This window comes from Gymnoscopelus microlampas (assembly GCF_963454915.1).
Source record: "Gymnoscopelus microlampas genome assembly, chromosome: 19".
In the NCBI taxonomy this organism is placed as follows: Eukaryota; Metazoa; Chordata; class Actinopteri; order Myctophiformes; family Myctophidae; genus Gymnoscopelus; species Gymnoscopelus microlampas.
In genome coordinates, this window is record NC_139956.1 from 14,312,196 (window position 1) to 14,326,978 (window position 14,783).

Consider the following 14,783-nt stretch of genomic DNA (forward strand, 5'->3'; position numbering starts at 1 on the left):
AGGGAAAACAAATCTAAATATGAAAAGAACAATGCGACAAGTGGGGTAGGTCCTGGGAGCAATAAGGCTGGTGGTATTCACACCAAACGTGGGGCTCTTTCTCAAACCACAAGCAATCAACCAACCTAAATACCATTTCGTACAGAATGGTGCGAATGTAATCACACCAACACAGGCACCAATGGGTGTAACAAGCTGTCAGCATCCATGATCAGGCTACCGAAACATTTCTGTACGCTGTGTGTGGGTGTCGGTGTGTGTGTGTGTGTGTGTGTGTGTGTGTGTGTGTGTGTGTGTGTGTGTGTGTGTGTGTGTGTGTGTGTGTGTGTGTGTGTGTGTGCGAATGTGCTCATTTCTGGCTGCCCAGCTGCGACCAAATTCATCATTTTGAGCTTGAACCTCGCCCTCCATTACACACCAGTGGACAACATTTGCAGGAGTTTTGAAAAAAAAGTAATAAATGACTTAATCTCGGGGACGTGTGTGGAAGGGGATCTGGGTCAGAAAAAAAATAAATCTGGTGGCTTCCAAACTGGCATGGAAACATGCATTAAACATCTCTATCAACCTCGCCATTGTTAATTTATACCCTGTGTGTGCGCGTGCGTGTGAGAGAGAGAAAAAGGAGGAAAGGGTGTGAGAGGGATAGGATTATGTGGCAGGTATGGTAATGAAGACTACTCAGGAGAATTATTAAAAAGTACAACAGAGAACAAACCAATACAATAACATAAGAATGACGCCATTCTTCCCTGTGGATCGACACATGGGCACAACCTGGCCTGAGGTTGAATCCCGCCCTGCCTGGAAAGCCTTCTCTCTCCTGTACCTCCCCTACCTGTCTCTCTAAATAAAGGATATGGAAATACAAGATGTAATTTAATTTTGAGTGTCCAGACTGTCCAGATAGCTAAGTCTTGGGAGCACTCGCCTTTGGACCACAAGCTTCTAGGTTCGATCCCGGGCATCACCAACTCAGCGTATGAGAAGCACTTGGGTAATTAAGTTGTGCGTTAAGTACTGGGAGCTGATGGTGGGTGTAGCACTCCACCTAAGAAATCCATCTCCCAAGGGTCTAGCGCATTGAATGGGTGATAGACACTAACAATAAGCCACTCCGACCTACTTACTTAGTCATTTAGATGAACCCTAGCATTCCTATTCTGGGCACGGCATAATGGGCATGCATTGGCTATTTTCAGGGAGGAGATTTGGTGTAGAGGGAAAAAAGGAGGGTGTCAAATATAGACCCCTGAGGAACCCCAGTCAACGAATCATATGTTTAACCCATTAACTCATTTACTGCCACTGACGTAATAAACGTAATTATTTTTTTTTTGACCCAAAGACCAAGGAGATATGATTTTTCGAAGGAAAAGACTCCCATCCACTTCCTTGTTAACTTAAAGCTTAAAAATTCTATATCTCAGCTCCTGAGTACTTTTTTTTTTTCAATGAAAAATCTCTGGCAGTGGGCAAACGCGGCCAGCAATAAGTCTGGCAGTGAATGAGTTAAGGCCTGAGTCCGATTCTTAAAATGTTTTCTAAATCCCAACAGTATTCTGAAAAACGTATGTTATCAGTGGTTCTCAAACTTTTTCATGTCAAGGACCCCCAAAATTATATGTATTTGGCCGACCCCCATCTAAAAATATTTTGTTCCAGGGACCCCCAGAAGCAAAGATTTGAGCTGATTTGTTTTTGCTTTAAAATAATTTAGATCTGCTTTAAAAATAATATATTCAAACATTTGCACACATTTTCACGATTTCTCAAAAACAGCAGATCTACAAGCTCATAGCGCGGCACTCGGTGCCGCGCTATGAGCTTGTAGATCTGCTATTTTTGAATAGCCAATGCGTAAAATAATGCTTTTTAGCTCAAATCTAAGTGGTTAAAAAGATTTTTTTTTCTTAGCATCAATTCACCTATAAGTATGATTACTTCTACCTTAAAGTAACATCAGCGAAAGCACTTTGTTTCCTCCAGCGGCCATCATCATCATCATCTCCTGACTCTGCCTCCCGACCAAAAAGTAACGTCTATGCTGCTTACAGCAGCACTTTTCAAAGAAAGTATAAGCTCTCCCAGGTGGCGACTACAGGACAACAACTGAGGCCAACGAAAAAAGCACAACCCGACAACAAACAATTTTTTTTTTTTTTAAACGTTACCTCTTGTCCGGTGAGGAAGAGCAGGAGGTCTCCCTCGTCCTCCTCGCACATGTGGATCTGGATGACGGTGCGTATGGCCGCCTCCAAGTAGTCCCTCTCGGGCTCCGGCGTGTAGAAGATCTCCACGGGGTGCGTTCGCCCGGGGATGGTCAGCAGCGGGCAGCTGTCGAAGTACACCTGAAACTTGCCGGCGTCCAGCGTGGCGCTCATGACAATGACCTGATGGATCAAAGAGAGGGGGAGGGGGGGGGGACATTTATTCTGGTGAGAAAGGGCAAAAAATAAAACCTAAAACCACAAAACAGCCAAGGGTAAATGAGGGTGTTATGGGAGTGGGGCAAAGTCGGTGGCGTGAGGAATGAGATGGCATTTGATACGGCTCGGTGGTGGTGGCACTAAAAAAAGGGGGATGATGACTGAGGGCACATTGGAAGTGGAGACGTCGTGAATGACTGTGCTACCAAGTTTAGAACGGCAAAGTAGGGTAAAAGAAGAAGAACGCGCTGTGCTTTCGAGGAGGAGAGTTTAGAAGAACAGGGGCACTGGAGCAAACTTACTGTATCACTTGACATTAAACGTTAAGTCCTTGACCTATACGGAGCCGTGATAGTCCTTGCAGAAGTCAGGTACACAACCTACCCTCCCCGCCCGCCCCCACGAGCCCCATTAGGATTGTGATGCGAGAGATGCTGCATCCCTCATATTTTATCTCTGGACATTTGCAAGGGGACAGCGTCTCGACATTTCACTCAACGCTCCGAGAGACATCATAATTGCTCTTAATCAGGGCAAATTAAACATGCAAATTTTGAAAGGGGAATGAGGGCAGTGGGGAGGTATAGGATGGGGAGAGATGGAGAGCGTGTGTGGACAGGAAGATCATTCCCTGTAACCTCAACCTCATTTATCAGTCCCCCCCCCCGAATGACTGTCTAACCTTTTGATTCCACACTGACAAACAACACCGTCATTACCCATCTGCTTTATGAGAGTCGTGGTCAGCACATTCCACCCATAAAAAGCCACGCTTTGCCTCTGCACACCCATGCCACGACACTCTTATTACCCCGACCCGTCTGGCTGCCTTAAAATGGCCTGACCCCAGGAGCAAGGATCTACTGCTGTCACTGAGGGGGACTCGCTGTGCCATTTCTGGGGCTGAACAACACCGTTTGTCTTTTCCTCAAACAAACACCCAGCTGTCAGCCAGAGAGAGAGAGAGAGTGTAAGCAAAAGGTGACAGAACGGAAGAATAGGGGAGAGACAGAAGAAGGACAACGGCGCTGTTTGTCAAAAGTTCATGCTAGGGGAAGTAATACTTTGGGATGGAACGATGTGTTCTGTTGGAATGAACTGGGTTGTGAATATGAGAAACACCGCAATGTACTCAATTGCAGGGAGACTTGGATTTGGAGAAACCAGTGGCAAACTAGAGCAGAGTGTCTAGACTATAAAAAAAAAACTTTTAAAAAAAAACAGTCAAACTGGGTACTGAAAGTCACATGCACAAAAATGTGTTTTCGTTTTTGCTGAAAATTCATTTTTCCCTTTTTCTCCCAATTTGGTCGAATGAATTGTTGTCGGTAAGTAAATGTGATGTTGTCAGCACAGGTTGCTGTTGTAGACTATTTTTTAACTTGCAAGAGTCGCATAATGACGTTTACCAGTTCAGTAGATCTACACAAAATCTAAAATGGTTTAAGATGGTACACCGGCCAAACCAGAAATCAAACTAGCTCTACCTCCAGGTTTTGAGGGTAACCTCAGTGCTCACACATATACATGCCTAAATAAAAGTTTGAAATTAAATGAAGTACAAATACAGTTTGACTTGACACGACTAAACAAGACACGCAAAAACATACAACAGACAACAAGTGTCAGGGTTTACCTTCAGATCATTCCTCTGACGGACCACTTCCTTGAGGACACCCATGAGGATGTCGGTGGCGAGCGTACGCTCGTGGGCCTCGTCCAGGATGATGACGCCGTAGCGCTCAAGCAGGGGGTCGTTCATGGCTTCACGCAGCAACATTCCATCTGTCATGTACCTGGTTGACAGTGCAATGAGCCAGAACATATGTTTTTCACATATAATCTTTGAACAAAAATAACACGTAGCCCCAACTCTAGAAGTAACTGATAATTGATAACAATAAATAACTAAGTAAGTAAATAACAGTACGTATTAGGAAGAAGACAAACTGGATCCACGGGTCCGATCTTCAAACAGTAAAATCAACAGGAAGTTGACATTTTTCTTTAATGTCATACTGTATTTTGTGCTTTGTTTGCGTTCCTTCATGTGTTAAAAGAGTGACTTTGAGAGCGGTTTCTCTGTGCAATGTAAGTCAATGAGGAGACTATTATTGGAATATACATTTCTAATCAATGGAGCAAGATATCTCGCCAATATTTCGACTTTCAAAAATCAACAAACATTTTCAAAAATTGTAAAAGTTATATTATCGTCACAATACAATATTATCATACAATATTGTAATAAAGGTATTTGGACAAAATATTCGGATATTTGATTTTGTCCATATCACCCAGCCCTAGTTGTAGACAACAGGGAACAAGTCCCCTTCTCTCCTTACTTGAGTATGGTCTTTGCGGAGCTGCAGTCCTCGAACCTGATGGAGTAGCCCACCTCTTGGCCCAGCATGACGTCCATCTCGTCGGCCACCCTTTGGGCCACACTCATGGCCGCCACTCTCCTGGGTTGAGTACAAGCCACGGCTCTCTTTGGACCCGGAATGGCCTTCTGCATGTCCACGCACCACTGGGGGATCTGAAGAAGCAGATACAGACAGTGGTATGTATCAGAGAACAGCAATGTATGGTGATTATGGTCTGTGACTGTCTAAGGCAGTGGTTCTCAACCTTTTCAGTCCGCGACCCCCCAAAATAGTCATATTCAAACTGGGGACCCCCGCACCCTGAATGTAGGAGTTGAGGCATTCAATTTAGCTTGACTCGGTTCCACCGATAAATATTGTGAAATAGCAGATCTACAAGCTCACAACGCCTCGCAAAGCGAGGCGTTGTGAGCTTGTAGATCGGTAATTTTCACAATTCTTACCTCTTTCTTTTATTATTTGACAATTTGGCCAATGTTTGACCAGTTTTTATAGTGCAGTTTGTCGATTACTTTTGATGCAGTAATGGTATTTTTCTTTTCTTTCTTTCTTGAGGTAGTAAAACATTCTTAAAAGTCCTTAAATTGTCATGTGGGGACCCACAGGTTGAGAACCACCGTGGGGACCCACAGGTTGAGAACCACCGGAAGGCACCGCTCACTTCACAAAGGGTGTGATTTTTACTTTTGAATATCCTATTCAAAACACGTTCTGAAACTTGACTGTTTTCCAAAATAGGCAATTCAAAATGTTCAAAATGAAAAATTACAGTAGCTATTGTTTTCCAAACGGGAAAGGAAACTGTGTGTGCAAGTACACGCCTGATTGTGTGTGTGTGTGTGTGTGTGTGTGTGTGTGTGTGTGTGTGTGTGTGTGTGTGTGTGTGTGTGTGTGTGTGTGTGTGTGTGTGTGTGTGTGTGTGTGTGTGTGTGCGCGCTACAGGAGTTTCATTTCCTCAAGTTGCGTGCTGCACAACTTCACAGAGGAGTGTGATGTGAGACGATTTCAATAAAAGGAGTCCACAGTGCTGGGGCGGCGCGGTGGCTCACCCAGTAGAGCACATAGTCACATACCATATCAAGGCCTAGTCCTTGCCGCAGCCGGCCCGGGTTCGAATACGACCCCAAGGCCATTCTGGCATGTCCTTCCCCATTTTTCTCTCCGGCCAAACTTAGCTTGAAAATTCCCCCGAAGAATTATTTCATAAAAGAAATATATGCAGCGTAAAGCTTGTATTTATGTGATAGCGTGATCGCAATATTTTCCATTTAATAAAACATTTATGAAGACATCACCCTGCCCAGTCAGTCTGATGACAGCACAAGGAGGAGTTGGGTAAGAGAGAGCACTTCCTTCTCCCCGTAGCATTTAAACAGCATCTCCATGCAGATTAAGAGTTCAAACAGATCAAAGTCCATATAAGTAACGCATTGGGGGGTCTGTAGTGGAACATATGCATCCATATGCATGCGGTAGTGGAGAATATAGGATTTCAGCATCCTACACTTGCAGAATACTGAGTGGTTCACAAACCTATTCCTAATAGATCTTGTACATTGCAGTTAGGTACTGTACATACGACTTTGAAATCGCATTGCACTGATTCTGACAAAACTACAAACCCCAAATATGCTACTTCCAATAGCATATGAGTGGATAACACAGTTTACTTGCCAATTGCAAAACAAACATCTATTTACAGTCACATCTGCAAGATTTTTCTTTCCACTTGACATCACACACAGTAGGGGTCCCTTCTTGACAGTTAAAAAGCAGGGCAGGCCTGATTAGGTCTAAAGTTAAGAAATAAAAATCTTATTTCCAGGCTATTAGGCTCGGGTTATGGTTCACTGCCAGGCAAACATAACCAGTCTTTGGAATGTCAACCCATCAGGAGGAAAACACGCAAAATGAAACTAAAACACCTGATGTAAGCGAGGGTAGGGAGAGACGAACATTTCACATTAATTCATCATTAGCAACATTATTATGTGCATTTCCCCAGGGCCTTGTTTATTAGCCTAAACGCAGCAATAAGTACTCCAGCTTGAACTCCAAAACAAGACTTTTAACCCATTAAAACCGGGAAAGCAACTGTCATTTTAGATTTTAGCTATATATATATATATATATTAGGATTTAGAACTGTGGTTTAGAGCAGTGGTTCTCAAAAATATTAGATATACAAGCTCACAGCGTGTCACTTCGTGCCGTGCTGCAAGCTTGTACATCTGCTATTTTTTAACATTTTTGAAAAATCTTAGAAGTGTTTGAATTTTCTATCATTTTGAATTGTTGAACACAAATCTTCTCTTCTGGGGGTCCCTGCCACAATCCGTTCTCATTTTGGGAGTCCATGTATTTTTCTCCTACCTGCGTGGTCTTCCCGGAGCCCGTCTCGCCCACCAGCACGAAGCTCTGGTTGCGTGCCAGGATCTCGTTGAAGGTCTCTTTGTACTCCCAGACGGGCAGCATCAGCCTCTTCTTGAGGATCTCGTAGTAGCGCGGCGTGTGCGGCAGGTTGGTGAAGGGGTTGATCTGCTGCTGCATGGCGGTCTGCTTCAGGAAGCCCACCCCGACGGTCGAGTTGAGGGGCGTGTTGAGGGGCATCGTGCTAGGCATCTTTATGGTCCTCTCTCTGTCCCTGTCGCGATCTCTGTCTCGGTCCCTGTCCCTCGGCCGCTCGTCGCGCTCCCGGTCCCTGTCGCGGTCACGCCTGCAATGGGAAAGGTACACTGGGTTAGTGGGTTAGACCACTTAAGTATAATGAGCTTAAGGACTTAATAATGAGCCCCCACCTCCGGTAATACGTTTTATACGGTAATAAAGCGTATGACGTTGCACTTGAGGTGGAAGGTAAGGCACGCGGGCCGAAAGCTGCCGCTCAAAATAAAATGTAAAAAGGAAAAGAAAATAGGAAAGACATCCTTTTTTTTTTTAAAAGAGTCGACTTTTTTTTTCATGTTCGACTCTCGTGCTATCGAACAAAGCTTCAAATATTCGAACAAATTTTGGGTCAGCCCTAATATATCCTATTCCTACCTTCCAGAGAGCCATTAGTTTCCAATCATTTCAGTACACTGTATGAAAATAAACTTAGTAGAATTCCTGAAACTTTCTTAAAATAGAGTGAACTTGGTTAAATTCACCTTTATTATCATTCAGTTTAGCTTACATTATTGTTGCATTTCTAATGCAGTTGAAGGTACGGATTCATTTAAAGTCTAGGAAAAAAATAGCCCCAGGAAAACATTGCTTTATGAATGAAATTCAAAGGTCCATGACTTCATCAAGAGGACAGGGAACATTAGCCAGGGAAGCAGATACTTTTATCTGTGCTTTTTCACCAGAACCTTTTAAAAGGAAGAAAATTAATAGAAATAGGGGACAAAAAAGGGAAATCTAAAAAACGAGCTGTGCTTTGGAAACAGGAAGTGGTCAAAAGAAAGGTATTAAAAAAAAGAGCAGAACACTGCAGACTGCACCCAAATGTTAGGCCATGTCAATTCCTTGTCTTCAAATCAAACAGAAAAGGTTACTGCACATCCCCTTATTCATGCTGGAAAAGCCAGAGCCTAATCAAGTGTAGCGTACAAAGGTCAAGACAAAATTAATTGTCTACAATGCAAATCATGTACAAAGAACACTTCTTACTCTCAGTCTGTATAATAAGAAAGCAGTTCTCTATGTCTCAGAATCAGGCCTCTAATCAATGATGTTATCTGACGCTGCTGTATCAATAACAACTGGAAGACAAAGCTTCATTTTACATCAACTGTCACTGATCTGAACCATAAATATCTCTGTCTGAGGGCGCTGTCATGACATCATGCCTTCACAGAGTTTCACATCTTTTCCCCAGGTGTTGAATAAAAAAACAACAGCAAGGGTGACAGCATGAAAGCCATGCATTTTTTGACTGATACTGTTAACTGTAAGTGTCCAACAAGTCTACGCCAGACAGTGCATAGGGACATGTGCACTGTAGGCTAAGAGACTACAATTTCGACACCAAGTCTAGTCCTAGTTTATGCAAAAACGTGCAATCAATGAATGAGACATCTGAGCCTGGATATTGAACTGGCAGCATTGTTCTTACAATGCACTGCACAAACAGCCTAAATTCAGGTGTAGCCATAGAAATAAGCGCACTTTCTATTGTTTTAATAGGGCACAGATTGGTTAGAGATGGTTTAGGTTATGGATAGGGTTAAAATGGTTGTTTAGACATTAGGTTAGAGAAGGTTAGGTTTAGGTATGGGTTAGGCATTAAGGTCAGGTAATTGCATAGGTTCAGAAGACACGACCAAAGATGGTTAATTTTTAGAAAGATCCGCCATCCCATTGATCCCAATTGGAGCCAATAGAGGCGAAATGGTACACAAATCCTAATGGTCTCCTAAGTGGGCACTGGCGTCTGAGGGCAAATCTCACAAACTTATGTTTACTGGTGCTAGATCCTGCGAGAGTGTGTTGCTGGGACAGAGAAAGGTTGATAATAAAGATGATTTTCTCCGTTTTTGTCTCTCTGAAAAAAGCCATTTAAAAAATCTTGGGAATATTGTGTGGCTTTTGAAACTCAGGTCCAATACTTAGTACAGTGACCATGAGGCTAAAGAATGGTTCAGAAGCTGTGTTCACGTTCACTGTACTCTTCCATTGGAATTAATAGACTCCAACCTGCTTCCGGTCTCCTAAAAAGGCGTCCACCTACTTCACACAGATACGGGAAGTAAAAAGGAGATGGCAAGTCTTGCCATTTTTGTCTTGGACACGACTTTGACATGCCCTGTGCCATGGGAATAATGGATATCAAAGACCGTGTTGTGTCACATTATATTTGGCAAAATGTGTAACCAGTTTAAGGAAGGTTTGACAGTCAAAACGAGTCTTGTTTATTCCTAGACTTTAGTTTACAAAATAGTACAATCACTCAACTCTTGCCTCTGATGGTGTTCAATATAGAAAAAGAAGGAAATATAGATTAGATTTAGGCAAAAATGTTGTTTGCCACTTTAAAAGTTTTTTTCACAAGTAAATGATTTTGTTGAATAACTTGAATAACAGCAGAGACAGATGGAGGAAAGTAACTAAGTACATGTACTCAAGTACTGTACTTTCTGAATTATTTTTTTTACTTAACTGGAATATTTCCAGTTTTCAATACTTTTACTTCTACTGCATTACATCTCTGAGGCAAATATTGTACGTTTACTGTACTCCACTACAATGATTTGACAACTTTAGTTAATAGTTACTTTATAAAACATATATTAACCTTTTCAGACCTATATGCACTTTGGCTATTAGAACATAACAGATCTACAAGCTTACAACGCTTTGCAAATTTGCTATTTTCAAAGGATTATATATATTTGGAAACTTGTGAAATGGGATAGTGCATAATGAGTACTTTTACTCTTAGTACTTAAGTATATCTTGATGTCAATACTTTTGTACTTTTACTCAAGTACTTTTTGAATAATGGTGCTTTTACTTGTAACAGAGTATTTCTACATTGTGGTATTGCTGAGTACATTTTCCACTACTGACAGATACCGACCCACAGCCGTTAAAGTAAACGTGTTAGCATCGTTGGCCCCATATTTGCAGAGCAATGATAACAGGGGGCCGCTTAGCCGTGTGGCTAACACGTGTAGGCCACACTAGCAAGCTAAACCCATTCAAAACACGTGCACCAATGCTCAAAAAACTAAAACAGCCACTTAAGTGGTGTATTTGTTTTTAAATTGGTGTAGTTGTTGTTTACATTCCACACAGTGTGTGTGCGACTTGTCAGTTATCACTCACTGACTGACGAGTCGCACACACACAGTGGAAGTAGCACGCTAGCCGCCGCTAGCATAGCATGGCGGTAACCTACATAGCTTCACCAGGCTTTCCTCAGCACCCGCGGGAAGCCCTGGTTTCTATTGAGGACCAACCAGTGTGATCCGGTCTAGAGCCCGCCTACTGTATCCGGTCTGTTTCACGCACACACGCATGCAAGAAACGTTTCCGTATCCGGTATAGACCCAAACCGGATCAGCAACTTAATAAAGCAAGTTAGATCCCGGTCTAGCATGGACAGCAATTTCTGTAAAACACCGACATGGGGCTAACATTACCACAACAAACCCTCCAGAGCTTTACATACCCGTCAGAGGACGATTTCTTTTTACCCGCCGCGTGATCGTCGCCCAGATCTAACCGATGTCGCTTGTTCATGTTCACCCGACACTTATTTAAGTACTAAAACAACAATAAACAGGCTGGTTGTGTTGTGTGAATAATAACCATGCAGTCTTTACTCTCTCATCAACACAACGCGCTAAAAAACACCCGGCAAAATGGCGACCGGAAGCTCTTCGATCTCTTACCTCATCGTTATTATCGTTAACCTTTCTTGTTGCTCTAAAAAACGACAGAGAGGAGAAAGCTGTGGTTGTGATGATGTCGCGCACGGTGCGTGAGAACGGCCTCTTTGTTATTGATGTGTGCGGCACATGATCCTCGTGATCCGTGGTCCTTCCTAAATGCACGGACCGGGATGATGCTGCTGCTGCTGCTGCTGGTGATGATGATGATGCAGGCGGTCTCCCTGTCGAGGGGGGGGGGGGGGGCGGGGGGGTTGATGATGATGATCATAATCAACACAGACATATGCCTGCAGTGGTGGAAAAAGTAAACTCATATGTTTTACAATGACTTAAGTAAAAGTATCAATACTTATAGAAATATTCTGTTACAAGTAAAAGTCCGGAGTATTGGCATCAAAATGTAGCCTACTCAAAGTACCAAAAGTAGAAAGTAATCATTACGCAGAAGGTCCCATTTGCAAGTTTTCAAATGTATAACAATCTCTTGAAAATAGCAGATCTACAAGCTCGAGCTTTTAAATCGGCTATTTTCAAATGGCCAAAATGTATATACGGCTGAAGTGGTTAATGCATGTTGTGTAATAATAATCAAAATATACAAAGCAACTAGTAACAAAAGATTTTGAATAATTGTATTGGAGTTCATATTTACCACTGAGATGTAGTGGAGCAGAAGTAAAAGTATTGGAAATTACAAATACCTCAAAATTGCACGTGCATGTACTTAGTTACTGGGGGGGGGGTAATGATGATAATTAACAGAGACAAAGTGACACACATGTCTGTGGTGCCTCGAGGCCCTCGCCCCTATGATGCATGTGTTGTGTGTTGCTTTTACAGACAACATGTGGTCTTGGAAGTGTATGTGTATGTGTATGTGTATGTGTATGTGTATGTGTATGTGTATGTGTATGTGTATGTGTACAACATACACATAAATATCATTGTGTCAGAAAAACTAAAACAAGACTTGCCAGAGATTTAATCAAGCAACATAACGATCACCAATCAAAGCCAAAACAAATAGCATGCTTATGAATAGTAGTCTATATTATTTGTATCAATATTCCATGAATTTATGTGGGACCATATAACTTGCATTTTAGTTGTGGTATTTATGTGCATGGCATAATAATAATAGTCATTGATAGTAGGCTACGCATCATCATAGTGTTCAGCTACAAACATCTGAAAATGTTCAAAGGTAGGCCTGGCCATGAACAGAAGATTGTGGGCACCTCAATGTTAAATTGGGTATTTATTTCCAAAATAATAATTTGACAATAATTTGAACATGCTTGAACATTTGACATTTAAGGCCTAATATTTCTACACTTGCTTCAAATTCCTACAACACCTGTGGATAGCCAGTCATTATGGGTATAGGTATTAACAAGAAATTGAAGGGTACATTTAGGGCTGTTAATGATGTACCGGTCCGTGCATGTTTAAATCATGTGTACTTACATTACTTCAGACTATTTTCCAAATTATTTATTTAAAAAAAAATACATTTTGGAAAAAATGGCCATTTTCAGGTGCCCACAATGTTTAGGTGCCCACTCGTCCTGTTTCTGGCCTGGTCTACCGAATACCAGAGAAAATATACGGTTGCAAGTGATGATTCAAGGCTGTTAGAAGCCCCTTTTCAGCCTCTACGATTATAAGGTGATGAATAATCTGTCACTGAAGACAATCATTGCCATTGACACAGGTAATTACACAGCCTGGACATTGCTAACAAGCTGCGTAATGGCAAATGGCTCATTGCTTATAGCTAGGGATTGATGGTGATGGCGAAGGAGAAGTCAGCGGTACAACAAAGCCATATTAATGCTCTGATATTCAAAGATAATTTAAAATACCAGCCTTTTTTCTATCTGTCTCTCTTTCACACGCTATTAAATAACAGTCCAATTGTGTGTGAAATAGCTCTGCCAAACAGGGTTGCGGTAAGGAATATGCAGTTAGATGGTTGCACATATAAGAACTGGAACTTGATTTCTAGTTTCAAATGAGCAGAAGTTAGAAGACTGCATTATAAGACTGTAATTCTCATTATAGAGAATGATATTAAGTGGAAGCAGTGTTTTGCTGTCCATACATGCCCCCTTCATTGGGTCATTGAGTTTTGTACACTAGAGGAGGAATGTGATGAATGAAAATAAGTTAATTTGATAACATTGTGAATCGGTGCCTGATCGAACAGAAATAGATAATGATGTAGAATACAATAATGTCTGGTATCATACAGTAATTATGTATGAGACATGGCCAAAAGTAATGTTATATGCAAACAAGGGTGTGTTGCATAGCTCAGGGATTCTCAACCTTTTTTCTACTTTCAAAGACCACCAGTTTGAAATGCACTATAGCCCTCGGTACCCCCATTTGATACTTTGGGGGTATCATATTTTTTTAAATCTCTGGTAGATTGGGACCTCACTCTACACTTTAAAATCCTCAGTGTTCTTTTAATAGTATGCAATTGCGTGGATGGGGGGGTAGAAAAAGAGAGCAATGGTGGCGCAGTCAGTATAGCGCTGTCACCTCACAGCTAGAAGGTCCTGGGTTTGATTCCGGCCGGGGATGCTGTGGGCGCTGGGGGCGTGTTCTCTCCTCAGCGTCATCAGTGTCCATACCCAGGTGGGGTTGGTGAAAGGGACTTTCTGTGTGGAGTTTGCATGTTCTCCCCGTGTCCCTGAGGTACCCTCACAAAAAACATGCAGTAATCCTGGTCTCCATACTGCCTCCCCCTGGTCAGCCGGGGCACCTGATGGAGGGGAAAGGAACTGGTTGGAATAACGTGTTCCTTCCACGCGCTACCTCCTACCGGGGAAGCTCCCCTCTGTCGGGTGATAAGCAGCGGCTTGCTAGCTCCTCATGCATTGAAGGAAGCTTGAGCTCAGTTCTGGGCTGGCAGAAGGAGAGTAGCGCCCAGCATTACATAGGCAATTGGTACTGGGTGAAAAAATGGATTACAAAATCCTGGGATAAAGATTTAAGAATAAAAAGAAAAGAAAGAGAGAGAGCATGTGTAAGCTTATGGGCCAACTGCCTTCACTTTTGAAAAGAACAGCAGACTTGCATATCTATGAGCTATTTTCACTTAATTACTCAATGAACTCTAGGCCTCTTGCTTTTTTTCTTCTAATGCTTTTTATTTCTATCTCCGATATAATCTCATTTGCCTCTCTCTCGCACACACGCACGCACGCACGCACACTCCCCCCCCTTGTTAAGGCCCCTTGGGGGCGGCTGTCCGTGGTGCTGAAAAGTTTGGTCAAATATTTTGCACATAATGCCACAGTTGAATTCCTGCCAGTTCTGCTTCGCTCTCTTCAACAAAACCATGTATTCAGTTCTTCTTCCGGACAACACGAATGCCAGTCCTCTGCATTCCAGCTTGTTACGACCCTGAGGTCGGATGAGGGGAATTGAGTGAGAGCGGCAAGGCTCCGTTCTATGTGAAATCACGAGAAAAATGCGGCATAGGTGAAAAAGGGTGCAGAGCAGTGGTGTAAAGTAACTAAGTACATTTACTCAAGTACTGTACTTAAGTACAATTTTGTGGTATTTTTATTTAA

The 14,783-nt window shown here is 42.4% G+C and overlaps 3 protein-coding genes across 4 annotated transcripts in view; 1 reads left to right on the forward strand and 2 right to left on the reverse strand.

The window, feature by feature from the left end:
• Window positions 1-11,394, reverse strand: part of dhx15 (DEAH (Asp-Glu-Ala-His) box helicase 15) — a 54,879-nt gene extending 43,485 nt beyond the window's left edge. Inside the window, exons 1-5 of one of the 2 annotated variants that reach the window (XM_084042199.1) lie at window positions 11,197-11,394; window positions 7,190-7,532; window positions 4,775-4,968; window positions 4,066-4,225; window positions 2,175-2,393 (exon numbers count right to left, since the gene is read on the reverse strand). In XM_084042199.1, coding sequence (XP_083898325.1) covers window positions 2,175-2,393; window positions 4,066-4,225; window positions 4,775-4,968; window positions 7,190-7,532; window positions 11,197-11,201 — 921 coding nt within the window. In that variant the 5' untranslated portion in view covers window positions 11,202-11,394. Of the gene's footprint in view, window positions 1-2,174; window positions 2,394-4,065; window positions 4,226-4,774; window positions 4,969-7,189; window positions 7,533-10,973; window positions 11,158-11,196 lie in introns of those variants that run through there. The other variant, XM_084042198.1, reaches the window with a different exon arrangement.
• Window positions 1-14,783, reverse strand: part of sepsecs (Sep (O-phosphoserine) tRNA:Sec (selenocysteine) tRNA synthase) — a 515,993-nt gene that overhangs the window by 429,527 nt on the left and 71,683 nt on the right. The window lies entirely within an intron of this gene.
• Window positions 1-14,783, forward strand: part of LOC311034328 (uncharacterized protein) — a 492,900-nt gene that overhangs the window by 244,586 nt on the left and 233,531 nt on the right. The gene's annotated exons all lie outside the window — the stretch shown is intronic.